The sequence below is a fragment of the Photinus pyralis genome, unplaced genomic scaffold (genome assembly GCF_008802855.1).
Source record: "Photinus pyralis isolate 1611_PpyrPB1 unplaced genomic scaffold, Ppyr1.3 Ppyr1.4_LG8, whole genome shotgun sequence".
NCBI classification, from domain to species: domain Eukaryota; kingdom Metazoa; phylum Arthropoda; class Insecta; order Coleoptera; family Lampyridae; genus Photinus; species Photinus pyralis.
In genome coordinates, this window is record NW_022170819.1 from 22,414,502 (window position 1) to 22,430,849 (window position 16,348).

Here is a 16,348-nt window from a genome sequence, read left to right on the forward strand (position 1 = left end):
CTCCTCTTTGAAGTTTTTCATGTCGGAAATTTTCTCGAGAATATCGGGGATCAGGTCTTCGATGTCCTTTATCTCGTCCTTCTGCTTTTCTTCGTCCTGTTTCAGCTTGGCCAGGCGCTTATTTAATACTTCCAAGGATGTCGTGTAACTCTGGATTGCTTCCTCGATTTGGTTATTGGTCGAGAGTGCCGTTCCCAGTTTGTAATAGGTCTCGGCTAGAGTTCTATCGTTCGGTTTACAAATTTCCTTTTGGATTTCTAAGCCGGCTTTCATGTCGGCCACGGCGCTTTCGAAGTTTTCGCTCTCCAAAGAGACTTCGCCCAGAACTATTAAGGTTTCCGACAGGCCTCGGCGACCGGCGGCGTCGCGCTGTTCGAATATCAACTTGGCGATTTCCAGGACTTCCCATGCCAGCTGTAAGTCGGTCGGCTCCTCGTCGTTAGAGCCGTTTGTGGGTTCGCCGTCGCCATCGTCGCCCTTCACCTCCTCTTTGTTCTCCTCGCTCGTCTTTTCATCGGGCTTCTCGTCATTTTCGGCTGGCGGCTTTTCAACTTCTTCAACTTTGTCTTGCGCACCATTGGCCTCCTCGGCGTCGGACTCGGAACTATATTCACGTTGAACTGCATCTCCCAAAGGTTCGGCTTCATCTCGCGATATTTCCAGCAGGGTTTTCCCGTAGGCGAGATAAATTTCGCCTAGCGAATCGTGTTTGTCGCCATGCTCGGCCACTATTATTTCAATCGCTTTACTGTAGGCGGTCGCAGCCGCATTGTAATCGTGGATGTGTTCCGCTTTCGTAGCTAACTTTACCAATTCTTTAGGATCCTTAATTTCGGATTCGACCGCCACATCTGCCATCTGCAAAAAAAATTCGACATAACTAAACAATTCAGTTTCACAGGTTACGAAAGGACAATGGGGAAGGGACATGCGTCGCGACACCATATCGACGCCGGCCGGGTAGAAAGTACGCAACGCGTTAAATCAGTAGTCGTGACGCTGCAGTTGGGGGATGAATTAACGTTGGCGATGACTCGAGAATGAAAAAAACACGAAACGTGCTCACGGAAATTTGGCAAAGAATAGTCTACCGAGCTTTGCATTGATAATAATGTAGCGAAATTAGTATTAACCGTTGAGTCAATTAAATCTCGTTGTGCCTGTGCTTTATAGTTGCTATTTTGTAGTGCCTAAGTTTTAACGCAAGTGCCGGTTTTTCGTGCTTTTCAAAAATTGGCGCATTAACCTAAGGTAAGAATGATGTAATGCGATGTCGGCTTTTGAAACGAAATTGCGTACAGAATACGTAATTGAGAAGGACTGTCCAAGTTTCCGCTCGTTTCGTGTATAGAACAAAGTGGTCATCGCATTCATAGAATCGTAATTGAATTCGGGACAAACACTTAAAGCCCCAGGGTGGCGTTATTAACATGAAATGGCCGTAAACAACAGCCCTTCGTTATTATTCCCACAAGTAGCAATCGCATTTATATTAAGCACCCTCTAAAGATCTTGAGCTTTATGGTAAACTTAATTGCGGGATGAAAATTTTAAACGACGAAATCCAGAGAATTTCATAATGGAAATTCCGTAGTAGCTTTGGAGCGTGACCTTTGACACGTGTAATGGATTATTATTTATTATCCATTAGAGATGGGAAAACTTAAGACCTGATAGTCCCGATAGAACTTTTAAGAAAAAGTAAAACTGGGCTCCCCTCGATGTGTTTCAACCCACACTGTAGGGCTAATTTTCGGATGAATAATTGAGCATCGATATTCAACAAAATATCATCTGTAAAATGAAACACCCTGTATATTTTTACATACTTTCGAAGAAGTTATATTAGTTATATTTCTTCCAAACGTCCCAATCGCCCTTTGTAGGTACTTTCCTTTGACAATTGACTCTTAAGATATAAGGAATTATAACCGATCACGACAAGGGATCGAGGAGGAAGACTATGGTTAGTATAAATTAATTCCTTTCGTTGATACCTTTCATTAGAGTACCATGAAGAATAAAACTAGTTCCAGTCCCTCGCCCCCCTTCGCCCTCTACTTCGTACTTTGATAAGAGGACAAAAAGAAGGGCAGACGTTTGTAGAAAACTGTTCTTTTCGTTGAGACCTTTAATTAGAATACAATGAGATAAAATTAATTTTTAAACCCTCTCCCCACCCCCCACCGCCCTCAGGCCCCGTCGCTCACTAATCTCGAAAAAGAGTCGCAAGGGAAAGTTATAGTTTGTACAAACCAATTCATTTCGATGAGACCTTTCATTAGAATACCATGGAGGGTAGAACATGTGTATACCCCCCCCCCCCCTTTTCTAAAGTTTAACTTGGCACCACTAAAGGCATGCGTATGCAAAATCTGAGACCAATTGGTTGTCGTATGTAAGTTATACACGTTTTACTTTCCAAAACAGCATCTCAGGAAATAATTCGTGGGGGGGGGGGCGTTTAGACAGCGAAATTTGATGACCGTCTGGCACACCTTTAAGGTATAGGCTACCTACTGCAAAAAATTCCAGGACTCTATGACCATTCCCCTAGAAGTAGTTCAAAACGGTAGAAGTGGGTCCGGACGGACGGACGGACAAAACACAAACAATAGCACATTTTATTTAATTCCAAAAAATGCGCTAATTAGGGTGAAATTTTTCCCTTCTCGGAGCAGTGGCGCAGTTGGAAGTTGGAAAAAGCATTGGAAGCGGAATTATTGTTTGACAGCAGAGTCATCCTTTAGATCCACGTTCCATTATCATTGATCAATTTACAAAGTACCATCTCTACATTAAGGGCCTTACAAAGCTTGTATTATAGGAAAATCATCGTTCTCAAAGAATTTGAGGTAATGTAAACATTGTCTTGATTTGTATAAAAAATATGATTCGTTCTCTTCAAAAGAATGGTGTAATAGTTTTTTGTATAACTACTTTTTTGATAGTGATACTTTTTTCATAAATTTGCAGCAAATAAATGAAAAAACGAAACTTTCAAAACACGTTGTACATACACAACATTTTCATGCATACTGATCCTTAAGAACCTATAATTGAAGAATATTACTGACATTCTCAATTTACTGTCACTCAAAAATGGACGTGAAACTTATTACCTCGCTTATTACTTATCGCGTCAGCCAGGAAATCCATTTTTAACACGATTAAAACCCTCAATACATACAACCCTAGTCTATACATCGTATTCAAAAAAACATTTGCGAAAACAGCCTTAGAACAATCAAATCTTCGAACCCACGCTAGAAATTCATGTTGGATTCTTTGAAATCTTCCTAGTATCTAGAAATTTTCCCAAGAATTTTCCTAGAGACCTACGAAAATCTTCATGCAAAACAAAGCATTCATACCGTTTAATTTTTGCTTTTACATTAAGTTTATCGCACCGTATCTATAGCTTTTGCTTTTTCTTACAGAGTAATTTCTACCGTGCAAGGTAAGTTTTTTGATACTCTCAGTTTCATTAATTGTAAGTCAAATTAATTCACGTTAATTCAGGCAATCATTCGCGTACATTCAAATTAATTCACGTTAATTCAAATAGATTCATATTCATGTAAATTCAAATTAATTCACCTTAAATATAATGAATTCACGCTAATTCAAATGAATTCTTGTTAATTCAAAATAATTCATGTAAATTAATGTTAATTAACGTTAATTCAAGGTAATTCACGTCAATTAAGATTAATGCACTTTAATTCAAATTAATTCACGGTAATTCGCGTACATTCAGATTAATTCACGCTAATTCCAATTAATTCACGTTAATTCAAATTCACGTAAATTCAAATGAATTCACATTAAATCAAATTAATTCACGCGAATTCAAATTAACTCACGCTAATTCACTTTAATTCAAATTCAGTAAAATTAAATTCATTCATGTTAATTCAAATGAATTCACGTTAAATCAAAATAATTTACGTAAATGAATGTTAATTCACGTTAATTCAAAGTAATTCACGTAAAATTAAAAGAAATATAGAAATAGTATGTAAATAGTACTTACCAAATAGCTAATGGCCACAGTAGCCGACGCTATATAAAAAAAATATCACCTTAAATAAAATGAATTCACGCTAATTCAAATGAATTCTTGTTAATTCAAAATAATTTACGTAAATTAATGTTAATTAACGTTAATTCAAGGTAATTGGCGTACATTCAAATTAATTCTCGCTAATTGAAATTAATTCACGTTAATTAAAATTCACGTAAATTCAAATGAATTCACATTAAATCAAATTAATTCACGCGAATTCAAATTAACTCACGCTAATTGAAATTAATTCACTTTAATTCAAATTCAGTAAATTTAAATTCATTCTTGTTAATTCAAATGAATTCGTGTTAAATCAAAATAATTTACGTAAATGAATGTTAATTCACGTTAATTCAAGGTAATTCACGTAAGATTAAAAGAAATATAGAAATAGTATGTAAATAGTATGTAATACTTACCAAATAGCTAATGGCCACAGTAGCCGACGCTATATAAAAAAAATCACCTTAAATAAAATGAATTCACGCTAATTCAAATGAATTCTTGTTAATTCAAAATAATTCACTTAAATTAATGTTAATTAACGTTAAATCAAGGTAATTGGCGTACATTCAAATTAATTCACGCTAATTCAAATTAATTCACGTTAATTAAAATTCACGTAAATTCAAATGAATTCACATTAAATCAAATTAATTCACGCGAATTCAAATTAACTCACGCTAATTGAAATTAATTCACTTTAATTCAAATTCAGTAAATTTAAATTCATTCATGTTAATTCAAATGAATTCACGTTAAATCAAAATAATTTACGTAAATGAATGTTAATTCACGTAAATTCAAATTAATTCACTTTAAATCAAATGAATTCGCGTTAACTCAAATAAATTCACGTTAATTCAAAATAATTCACGCAAATTAATGTTAATTCACGTTAATTCAAATTAATTCATTTTCATTCAAATTAATTCACGTAAATTCAAATTAATTCACGTTAATTCAAGGTAATTCACGTAAATTCAAATTAAGTTCTTGACGAGAAGCGTGCAATGGAAACATTAATGAAATATCTAAAAATAACGGGACTAATAAAAAGAATCTAAAGGCAAATAGTTACAGTAATTAGTTAAGAAATAAAGGCAAATGACCATAGCAGTCAAGCCTTAACGAAAAAAAATTCACGCTAATCCAACTTAATTCACTTTAATTCTCGTTAATTCAAATTCACGTAAATTCAAATTAATTAACGTTAATTCACATAAATTCTAATTAATTTAATTAATTCTAATTAATTCACGTTAATTCAAATGAATTCAGAGGGGTGTACACCAAAAATTCAAAGTTGTTTCCCCCTAGCTACAATTATTGTTTATATGCTTCTCAATTTCTCCATATAAGTGTCTGGTTTGCTATGTTTTCTTTGCTATGATTTTAGCTTAAAGTGCACGTAATATCTGACCTAGCGCGATATAATTTACTTAATATGCGACTTTTCACGAATAAATTCGATGTATGCGAATTATACAAGTGCTTAGGAGCGTACGCACCTTAGCTTGGAACCTCTGGAAAGAAAAACGCAGGTATTGTCTTGAAAACTCGAGGTTGTAAGAGAAGGTTTACTGTACTGTAGCGAATATTCCAGAAATTCCGATAGACATCGAATCCCCATGAAAGATTAGCCAACGGCGATAAAGAACTAAGACGGATGTGACGCAATCTTTCCGGGAAACATGGCGTGTTTTGTTCTAGAACATTCGGCAGCACTCCAGAACACCCGAGTTTGCTATATATAGAAATCGAATTGCGTTTCAGGACAGTTTCAATTTCGACGCCGAAGTAATAAATAGTTCGCGCTGTTAGAAATTCTGCATATGTGAGTGATAAATAACGTTTTAACTGTTAATTAATTCACTTCAAGACTTATTACATATTGTAAATAAATAAATTATGCAATTAAATTTACGTTACAATACATTTTCGCTTATAACACAGAAATACGGTCGGCCAAAGTTGACACTATAGCTACTTTCATCTTACGAAACAATGGACTAACTTTCAAAACCATTTCACCTCCTGTTTCCCATTAATGAATGAGTAATAAAAGCGCTAAAACGCAGAATGTAAAGCGTTAATGGCTAATTATTCCCCTTTCGTTCCTGAAAGATCAGATAATCATTTCCGTTTAGTGTAATAGCAACAGGTAACATCTTCTAATTATAACCAAATAACACGGAATTTCGTATAACACTAACCTTTATAAAGCAGACGTATAAAAATTGGATGGGGTGGGTAATCAAAAATAAAACGACCTCGAATGTTAGGCTAATTTATAAGTGCCGCAGGCTAATAATAAAAGGGTGCCAGTCAATAATATAATTATTTACATGTAAGGGTGTATATATAGTTCGATTTGTCCTGGAAACCTGAATCTTCCAACCTTCACCTGAATAAATATATTGTTGCATCGGCAAGCTATGGGGGGGGGGGACTTCGGTTGACACGGTAAGAATTTGATTTGATTTGTTTTGTATCGAAATTTTAATAATTAATTTGTAATCGCACTCATGTTTTCCTTTTATCGTGCACGCACATTTAACAACCTTCGTTTCAATGTGTTTCCAATACTTATTACTCTTATTGGAATTTGACAATTTTTGTATTTCTCTTCTTGGACCTTTCGATTCTTAGACAATTTCGCATTCTCAAAAGTACAGGATTGTCATAAAAGTTATTTCTAGGTCATTGTCACTCTTTAAATAGACCGATAATAAGATAAACATTCGAAAGAAACTGCGTGAAAAGTTTCTCAAAGAGACTGCTCCAGAAATATTCCTAAGAATCATTTGAGAGACTTCTCAGATTTATAAGGCCTCCTAAGAGAAGATTTCTCCTAAACTTTTTCTCTTTTTCTAGAGTGTCTTGTAAGGAAGTTGTAAATAACATTTTTGGAAGATAATCTAAATAGGTTTTCAAAAAGCTTTCTAGAACGATTCCTAATACCCGTAATAAGAGTTGTCGAAAAAACTTTTCAAAGGGTTTGTAAGAGAATATAAAAGTGATAACGTAGAAATATTATTTAGAAACATCCTGTAGTATGTGTTATAAAATTCCTCCGTTAGATGTCGCCGTTGTCCCCATCCTTTCAATTTAAATCCTTTATCATTTCTCCACTTCTTTTGTGGTTCTCCTTATGAAAGTGTGATTGTCAAGATTTCCAGGGAGATTTTTCCTGTACCTCCTACCCACCAGAAACCAGAACCATACTCCATACCCCGATTCGAAAACCAGTAGTCCTTTTAATTTATTTTCCGTTTTGATTTCATTTCACCGAGAGTTTTGCTTTTTAGTTTTATTATTATTTCCCAGACCTGTTAATTTGCTAATCAGTTTTATTTTGCCGTTTTACTCACCTGTAATTCTAGCACTCAAGCTTCGATTTAGACGACACTGATTTCGTTGCAATTACCATTATAGTATTGGCTCTTTGATGGTGGAAAATACTCCTATTAACAGGTATGCACAACAACAGTCCGAATCAACTTCTTCGTAAACGGTAAAACACTTCTTATGTACGACCGGAGAAAAACATGAGATAAACCTTTATCCTTATTTAACCAACGCAACATAACCTTATAATAAAATCAACAAATTAAACAATTCTGATATAGCGTTGTCCTCGAATTCAACCAACATGATCGGATTTAAGTTTCCTCTGAGAACTACCGACCACGCTTAAGACAGCGACATTTTATGGCCGTCAAGGTAGGCTAAAGGCATAGACGTATTTGGTCTATGGTATAGGCTACTTATTGGAAAAAATTGCAGGACTTTACGACGTTTTCCCTAAAAGTAGTAGAAGTGGATCGTGACGGAGGGACGGACAAAACGCAAATACCACATTTTTTATTTCTTAAAAAATGCGCGAAAAATAGATTCAAGTTAAAACAACCCTAATTCGTGGTCACGTTCTTTTCTAACTACCCTTATTTCAATTTCAACAACAGTAAAAATAGATGATCATTTTTAGACAAAAATACACCTTATGGCTAACACAGTTGAACCCATTATTTTTTGGGAACGATTTTCGTATAATGCAAACTGCATACGGCCCTTCATGTAGAGAGGGTACTTTCTACATTGATCAATGATAATAGAACGTGCATCTAAAGGATGACTCTGTCGTAGCCTTCAGGATTCTCTTGGAAATTGACGCGCCTGACGTGATTTCAAGGGTATTGAACTATGTTTATTATCTGCTGATGAATTACCACATTTTTCCAACTGCCTTAAATTGTTCCGAACACTAACTTCCGAAAAAGAAAAATTGTCACTAATTAAAACTGTCATCCTAATTTTTTGCGCATTTTTTAAGAATTAAAAAGAATGTGCTATTGTTTGCGTTTTGTCCGTCCGTCCGTCCCACTTCTACTGTTTTGAACCACTTCTAGGAGAATGGTCCTAGAGTCCTGGAATTTTTTGCAGTAGGTAGCCTATACCTTGAAGGTGTGCCAGACGGCCATCAAATTTCGCTGTCTAAAAGGCCCCCCCTCCCCCACGAATTATTTCCTGAGATGCTGTTTTTGAAAGTAAAACGTGCATAACTTTTACATACAACCAATTGGTCTCAGATTTTGCATACGCATACCTTTAGTGGTGCCAAGTTAAACTTTAGAAAATGGGGGGGGGGGGGGGTCTGTTCTATCCTTCATGGTATTCTGTTGAAAGGTCTCATCGAAATACATTGATTTGTACAAACTATAACTTTCCCGTGCGACTCTTTTTCGAGATCAGTGAGCGACGAGGCCGGGGGGGGGGGGGGGGGTTAACAATTAATTTTATCTCTTATTGTATTCTAATTAAAGGTCTCAACGAAAGGAACAGTTTTCTACAAACTACTGCCCTTTTTCTGTCTTTGCCCAATTTATTACTAGGTTTTGTTGCGCGGAATATCAACAAATTAATTGTCCTTAAAATCTTTACCGTATGCCGTTAAATGCAAAGGTTCCCGATGTGTAAAACCGCCACGCAAATAAATTGATTTTGAATTTTGCTTAATTATACTAATACGAACTTTGCATTAAGTTTAAATGATTTAAATGGTGCAACCGAGGGATTATAGAACGCACTTTAGTCCTGTGGTATATACGCTATTTATCGCATTTTTTAAGAATTAAAAAAAAATGTGCTATTGTTTGCGTTTTGTCCGTCCGTCCGTCCGGACCGACTTCTACCATTTTGAACTACTTCTAAGGGAATGGTCCTAGAGTCTTCGAATTTTTTGCAGTAGATAGCCTATACCTTGAAGGTGTGCTAGACGGCCATCAAATGTCGCTGTCTAAAAGCCCCCCCCCCTGCGAATTATTTCCTGAGAGAGAGACAACCAATTGGTCTCATATTTTGCATACGCATGTCTTTAGTGGTTCCAAGTTAAACTTTAGAAAATGGGGAGGACACATGTTCTACCCTTCATGGTATTCCAATGAAAGGTCTCATCAAAATAAATTGGTTTGTACAAACTATAACTTTCCCGTGCGACTCTTTTTCGAGATCAGTGAGCGACGTGACCTGAGGGGGGGGGGGGGTTCAAAATTAATGGTATCTCTCATTATATTCTAATTAAAGGTTTCAACGCAAGGAACAGTTTTCTACAAACAACTGCCCTGCTTTCTGTCCTCTTATCAAAGAACGGGGTAGAGAGGGAAGGAGGGGGGTGGGACTAGTTTTATCCTTCATGGTACTCTGATGAAAGGTCTCAACGAAAGGAATTCATTTATACTAACCATAGTCTTCCTCCTCGATCCCTTGTGATCGGTTATAATTCCTTATATCTTAAGAGTGAATTGTCAAAGGAAAGTACCTTCAAAGGGCGATTGGGACGTTTGGAAGAAATATAACCATCGGGCATTTAAATAAAATTTGATACATAGCCACTTGGAATAAAACCAAATTTAACGCCAGTTTCAATATTTCGTTTTGCGCATGCCCAGTGCCAACTTTCTTATTTATGGAAGAAATTTCGTAAGGGTGTTTAGAAAAAATGCGCTTTACCTGCACAAGGGTTGTGCGCAATTTGTACTTGTTTATTGATATGGTGAAAAAACGCTCCCTCATATTTTTTCCATAAGTTCTAAATAAGACGTTCGACCCCATCTGGTTTGTTCGCGGAGAAATTTATCTACACTTAACGTTCACAATAATCGAACTTAGTTTCACGTTGAAGAATAAAATGGCCGAAAAAAATTTAAATTCCGTGATCCTCATTAGGGTTGAGCTCTTCTACAGCTCCAAACCGAATGCCTTACGCTTAGTGATCGATAAAAATACTATTATCTTGGACCACGCACTTCGCTATCTGGTGGCCCAACACCAAATGCCCAAAAATCTCCTTTCCCTCTCATGGTTATAATCTATCCAAACGCCCACAAGATGGTGATAAACCATTCTTAATCACAAATTAATCTGATTCGTTTAGATCAACCAATTACGCGTACGCTAGGGCCAGTCAAAATCTCACGACCGTTGAAATTTACAAATCTGCGGTTAGAGACTACTAATTACAATTTCATTGAAAACCCCACTTGAAGCAGGAAAGCGCACCGCTGAAGGGCTTAAAGAACTCATCCCCAAACGGCACATGCGATTTTAGCACTGGCGTCCAAGGAATTGGAAAAGTCACCCCTTATTCAAGAAATATTTGTTTCGGTTTAAACATTACAGCAGTTAAGTTTATTTTGTAGCCTGTGCATTTACACAACCTAAAAATGCTCCCCTTACAAACAGTTCCAACGAGATAACACTTTTAAGGGAAGATTTAATAACCCACTAAAGGAGAAAACACGATTAAGTTACGCTAACGTTCTTCTCAACCCCCGAAATAAATCCCTGTGACCTAAATTGCGAAATACAACATTGCGGTATGGATAAACGTGGAAAGCCGTTATCATTGACTGTCACTTTTTTTTTGTTACAGAAATCGACGAGCGGATAATGATGGCTGCTACGTGCCAGAGTGAAATGACGACGAGAGCCACATGGGGCTCCGGTGCCGAGATATTATCGCAATCGGTGAAGTAGTTTCAGTTATGCTCGGGGTAAAATCGCAAGGCGGCCCGAATACACGAAACTTTTCGAGTGGTTAAAAAGATCGGCAAACTGAAGCGCGATCAAGAATACGATCTCCTGATCGTCGACAACGACGGATTAATGGAGACCGCCAATAGTGAGGGTGGAACCGAAGATGAATCGGGATGGAATTGCAGCGTGCATCCGAGCGTTTTCTTTCTGTTGGGCACGCTTGTGCTTACGACGTGCGCGACCGCGATGCTGTGCGGTTCCATTATGACCGACCACTGGGAGGAGGTCACGTGGAATAGGGAGGAACTTGAAGCTCTCAATAATTACACAATGCATATGCAATGGTACTTGGATGGTAAGGTGGCGAAGCTGTTGACCAACGACGAGCGAGAAATGACCGTCGCTTTTTTAGTTCCTATGCATGGGGGGATATGGACTTTGTGTCTTAGTTTAACAGGTATGTCAGATTACAATGGCACTTCTCAAATCTTACTTGCTTTAAAACACACTACCAGACTAATATTGGAAAGAGAGACCCTGAGTTATTTTTCTAGCTGAAACTCACTTCGGAAAATACAAAATCCTAATTGCTTACCATTTCGGTTAAATAACCTCCATAAAACCTCTGATAATGAATTAATTGTGCGTATTCAACAACAAAATTTTGCGAACACAAACAACATTTTCTACATTTCATTTCAATTTTGACACGTTGTTTTCGATAATTTATATGACGTCGTTGATCATGGTCACTATACTGATGTGTATAGAGGAGCAGCCCGAAATTATTGTAACTTAGCTTTCTTCCTGTAGTATTACTTACCTCGTATGGTGCTAATTTGTTTATGAAAAATAGGAAGCAATAAAGGAAAAAGCTTACTGTTCCTGAATCAGACATTAAATTAATTCCAAAGAATAAATTGCAACACTTTTAAAATTAGAAGTAAGCAATAGGATAAACTTAGGATTCAATGATACATTTCCGTTTATGTGATCCTCATTAGAAACGTTACCTGCAAATATATTAACATTTACCACCTTCCGTTTCCGTCATCCTGATAAAAGAATTTCTTTATGAAAAATGTACATCGTGAAGATATAGTAAGTTATAAGGTACCTGGCAATGAAGTGGTTCTGTGATCCTGATACAAGAATTTTCCATTCCTGTTATTCTGATCTAACATGAAAAATTTGTATTAGGAGAACAAAAATAGTTTAAGGAGAAACTTGTATGAGGGCAGTATATAAATAAAAAGCGTGGGAATAAATGTTATCTTTTTTGCTTTTTGCTGTGATCCTGCTCCACCAATCTTTAATTTGAATGTATCAGGCGTATGCAGAGTGTTCCTAAACATTATGTACATACCGAGGTACATACAGAAGGGGATATAATTCTTCGACTTATTTAATGTTCATATAAACACGGGTCCGCAAACCGTTCGTTACCGATCTACAGATTTACCGTTTCGCAATTTTTTAAGTCTTTAATTGTAGTAAGAATGTACAGGGTGATGTTTTTTTTTCAGGGATCAAGTTCCATTTATTACCCCTGAACTTTTTTCGGCGCGCCGCTGGTCAATTGTAAAATAAGAAACTGATTTTTTTAGAAACTTTTTCGTCTCGTATTTTTTTAGTATCTGCGACAGTTATCGAGAAAAAAATAAAAATCAATTTTCTGTAATTGGCTAAATGAAACTAAAATTTGTAAAATAGTTCAGTAGATTGACGTTATTTGAAGTCACTTGTTTTTATAGTTTTTAACAGTTCGAATTTGAAAATTGTATCTTGTATTTTCAGGAGATATAAAAAAACTTAAAAAATCGGGAAACACCCTGTGGATCGATAAGGACGCGTTTGCGGACCTCTGTATATATGAATCGTAATATACGTCAAAGAATTAAATTATTACAGAACTTGTCAACACTTGAAATAAATCTTAGCGCGAATAGAAAAACAAATCTGCGATGAAAACTCTAACTGGATCGCACTTTGGATTCGAATAAACACACAATTAATTTATTGACAATGACAAACATTTATTCCGAACAACAATGCGCCAAAATTAAAGAAAACTCCTGAAAGAAAGAAAAGCTTACAATGATTGAACCTCGGATTGAACATATTACCCCGCACGCAGGCGGGCAAAAAATAAAATAAGAAATTTTTAATAATCCAAATAAGCTGGCCGTGCAAGGTTTGCGAGGCGCACTACACTCACACAAACGCTGACAACTTGATTTTGGTTTATAACAGAATTAGGTGAGAAACTGGCTTGATGAATATGAACATATGTACAGTGGCTGTTAGGACGGTGGAAACTTTTAATAAGAGAACCTTAACAAAAAACCTCGCTGTACTACACTGCTTCCTTTTTCAACTCGAAACTTTGGTGAGCTTGCTCCTGCACAGATTTATTATGAAAAATTACGAACTGCGTCTTAAACAAATAGGGCTGACTGCCCGTACTTTAGCGTAAAAAATGTACCTTTTACTTTTACCCTTACGAAAGCAGCAGCCTCGTTTTTTCGTCGTCTCCCGTATTTAAGGAAACACCACTTCCACTGCATCTGGAGAATACATTTCGTGAGAAATCGACCTAAAAATCGTAGATCTTTTATGTTTCTGAGAAGCAGATGAAAAATTCCGTAATCTGAAATTTCTATCAGGAGAACAAGAATATTTTAATACGAAATCTATATCAGTAAAACATAATGTGTGACAAGGACTGTGAAAACATATTTATACCTTCTTTCGTTTCTGTGATGCCCATATAACAATTTTTAATGAGACATTTGTATCAGGAGAACATAAAGTGAGAAAATGTCTGGCTAATATATTCTGTGATCCTGATACCAGAATTGGTATCAAGACAATTTGATTGTGAGAAGTTGATTTGTTTACAATTAAGTTTCTTCCCTTTTTATGATCATGAGAATCATCATAAGAAATTTGTATCAAAGAAACGTAATTCGCGACAGAGTTTGACAAAACTATTTAATTGTTGCATACGTTTCTGTGAATCTGGTCCATCACGAGAAATTTGTATCAGGAGAACATAATTCGTAACAAAAGAACAAGAATAGAAAACTTGTATCAGGGGAATCAAATAAATATGGGGAGTAACAATAAGTTTTATACTTTTTTACGTACCTATGTGTAATTCTGATACATTTCTAAGTGTATCAGGAGAATATAATTAGTGGGAAGGAGTCTGAAAATCAATTTTATACCGTCTTCCGTTTCTTGAACCCTGCTACAATGATCCTTAATGAGAACATACTAATATTTAAACGAGATCTAAAAATAAAATTTGCGGAATCTTCTGTTTCTGTGATCCTAATACACATATCGTAAAAAGACCATTGTACCGGCAAAGTATAGGTACTACGGAGTTGAAAACAAATTTACACCTTCTTGCATTTCTGTGGTCCTGACACTACGTTCTTAAAAACAAGTAATCAACCGTCGCACTAACGATTGGTTCAGGTGTATTTTTCAAATGTACTTACCGAACCGACATACTTATATTTAATTTGCTTTTAATCTCAAGGACATAACAAAATTTCATGAAAATCACTTCATGCGTAATAACGTTAGTTCTGCACATGCGCAAATTCACTTTATAGTACGTTTACTAGATCCACCTTTATGAGAAGCACCTATAATTAAAATGTAAAAAAACCAAGTTGGGATGCATTCGCGCAGAAACGGAAACGTATTCGACCTTTTTTTTTCTTTTCGCCCACCCCACGTCTGAGTGCTGAGATTTCAAACCATCAGACGTCCGTAAGAACGTACGCAAAGTTGTATCTTTCATGAAACATAACTTAAAAATTGTATTAAGAGAATATAATAAATGAGAAATGATTTGGCAGTAAATGTTATACCTTCTTCTGTTTTCTGTTATGCTGATACAATTTTTAATGAGGAATTTGGATCAGGATAACAAGAACCTTTTAATGAGTAATTTGTATTTGGCATTTGGGGAACAAGGTCCATAAGAAGAATTTTACACCTTCTGTTTCTGTGAGTCTGATACTCGAATTTTTTAATGAAAGTGAATAAGTGATAAGGATATCACACCTGCGTTTAGGTGATCCAGATACTTCAATTTCTTAACGATAAATTTGTATCAGGAGAACAAGAAATTTTAATGAGCAAATTGTAACTAGAATGACAACTCGTGCGACTCGGGCAGTAAATTTTATACGTTCTTCCCGATACAAACATTTTGTAATGACAATTTTTTATCAAGAGAATAGAATAAGTGAGAAGGATTCTGACAACAAATTTTGCAACTTCTTCCGTTTTTGTGACCCCGAGACACAGAGAAATTTGGATTCTGGAAAACTTCAATGCTTTTTTTGCGTTTCTGTTAAAAGATATGGGGCCTGGATTAAAGCTTCCGTAGGTTAATTCAAAACTGTTTGCTTAGAAATAGTATCAGGAGAACGCGAATCTTTTAATGAGAAATTAGAATAAGGGACATATGGAAATACTTTTTTCGTTACTGTGATCCTGGTCAAAGAAAAATTTGTATCAAAAGAAAAGAAATTTTTCAGAGACAGCCGGGAAAACAATCGGTGAGAAGAAGTCTGGAAACAAATTTTGCAGCCTGTGATCCTGATACAATAATATTGAATGAGAAATTTGTGAAAGTGGCCCTGTCAACAAAGTTTTCTGCTTTTTCCATTTTCCTAATCCTGATACAAGAATTTCTTGGCAGGAGAAGGATTTGAAAGTTACGAACATTTTAAAAATAAAAAATATTAATTTAAACGGAAAGAATATACAGGGTGTTCTAGATTAAGAGGAATTGCATGGGTAACTTTGTTAGTATTGAGTACATCTTACAAAGTTAGTCAACGAACCGTAACGATTTCCTTTCATTTCAGCCGAAGACATCCTCCTTTTACAACAGGTTGGATTTCCAGTAGTACAGCAGTGTGTGAATTATTTGGCTGACGGGATCGAGGGTGTTAAGGACTACGATCCCAGAACGGGCTGGCAGCACAGTAAGTATTGCGCTCGGACTTAATTTTTAATGTTAATTATCTTTCTAACGGATCGCAAATGAAAAGATTAAAAATTCATTGCGTAAATCCGTGAAACACAAAATTAAAATGGCGCCCATTCCATACAACTTGTTTAAAACAATAACAGATTATCCAATACCAAATTACACTTGAGACAGCAGTTCGATTGAAACCAGTGCATCTTTTTAAAAAAATTAATAAATTA

General features: G+C 36.0%; 2 protein-coding genes across 3 annotated transcripts in view; one reads left to right on the forward strand and one right to left on the reverse strand.

Moving 5' to 3' along the window:
- Positions 1-16,348, reverse strand: part of LOC116178749 (histone-binding protein N1/N2-like) — a 33,478-nt gene that overhangs the window by 4,270 nt on the left and 12,860 nt on the right. The window contains exon 2 of the mRNA XM_031498332.1: positions 1-858. Within this exon, the coding sequence (XP_031354192.1) occupies positions 1-858 (858 nt within the window). The remainder of the gene's footprint in view (positions 859-16,348) is intronic.
- The window catches only part of LOC116178750, a 27,996-nt gene continuing 12,505 nt past the window's right edge, over positions 858-16,348 (forward strand). Inside the window, exons 1-4 of one of the 2 annotated variants that reach the window (XM_031498335.1) lie at positions 858-1,251; positions 3,441-3,460; positions 11,004-11,564; positions 16,003-16,122. In XM_031498335.1, the coding sequence (XP_031354195.1) occupies positions 11,237-11,564; positions 16,003-16,122 (448 nt within the window). In that variant the 5' untranslated portion in view covers positions 858-1,251; positions 3,441-3,460; positions 11,004-11,236. The remainder of the gene's footprint in view (positions 1,252-3,440; positions 3,461-11,003; positions 11,565-16,002; positions 16,123-16,348) is intronic. The other variant, XM_031498334.1, reaches the window with a different exon arrangement.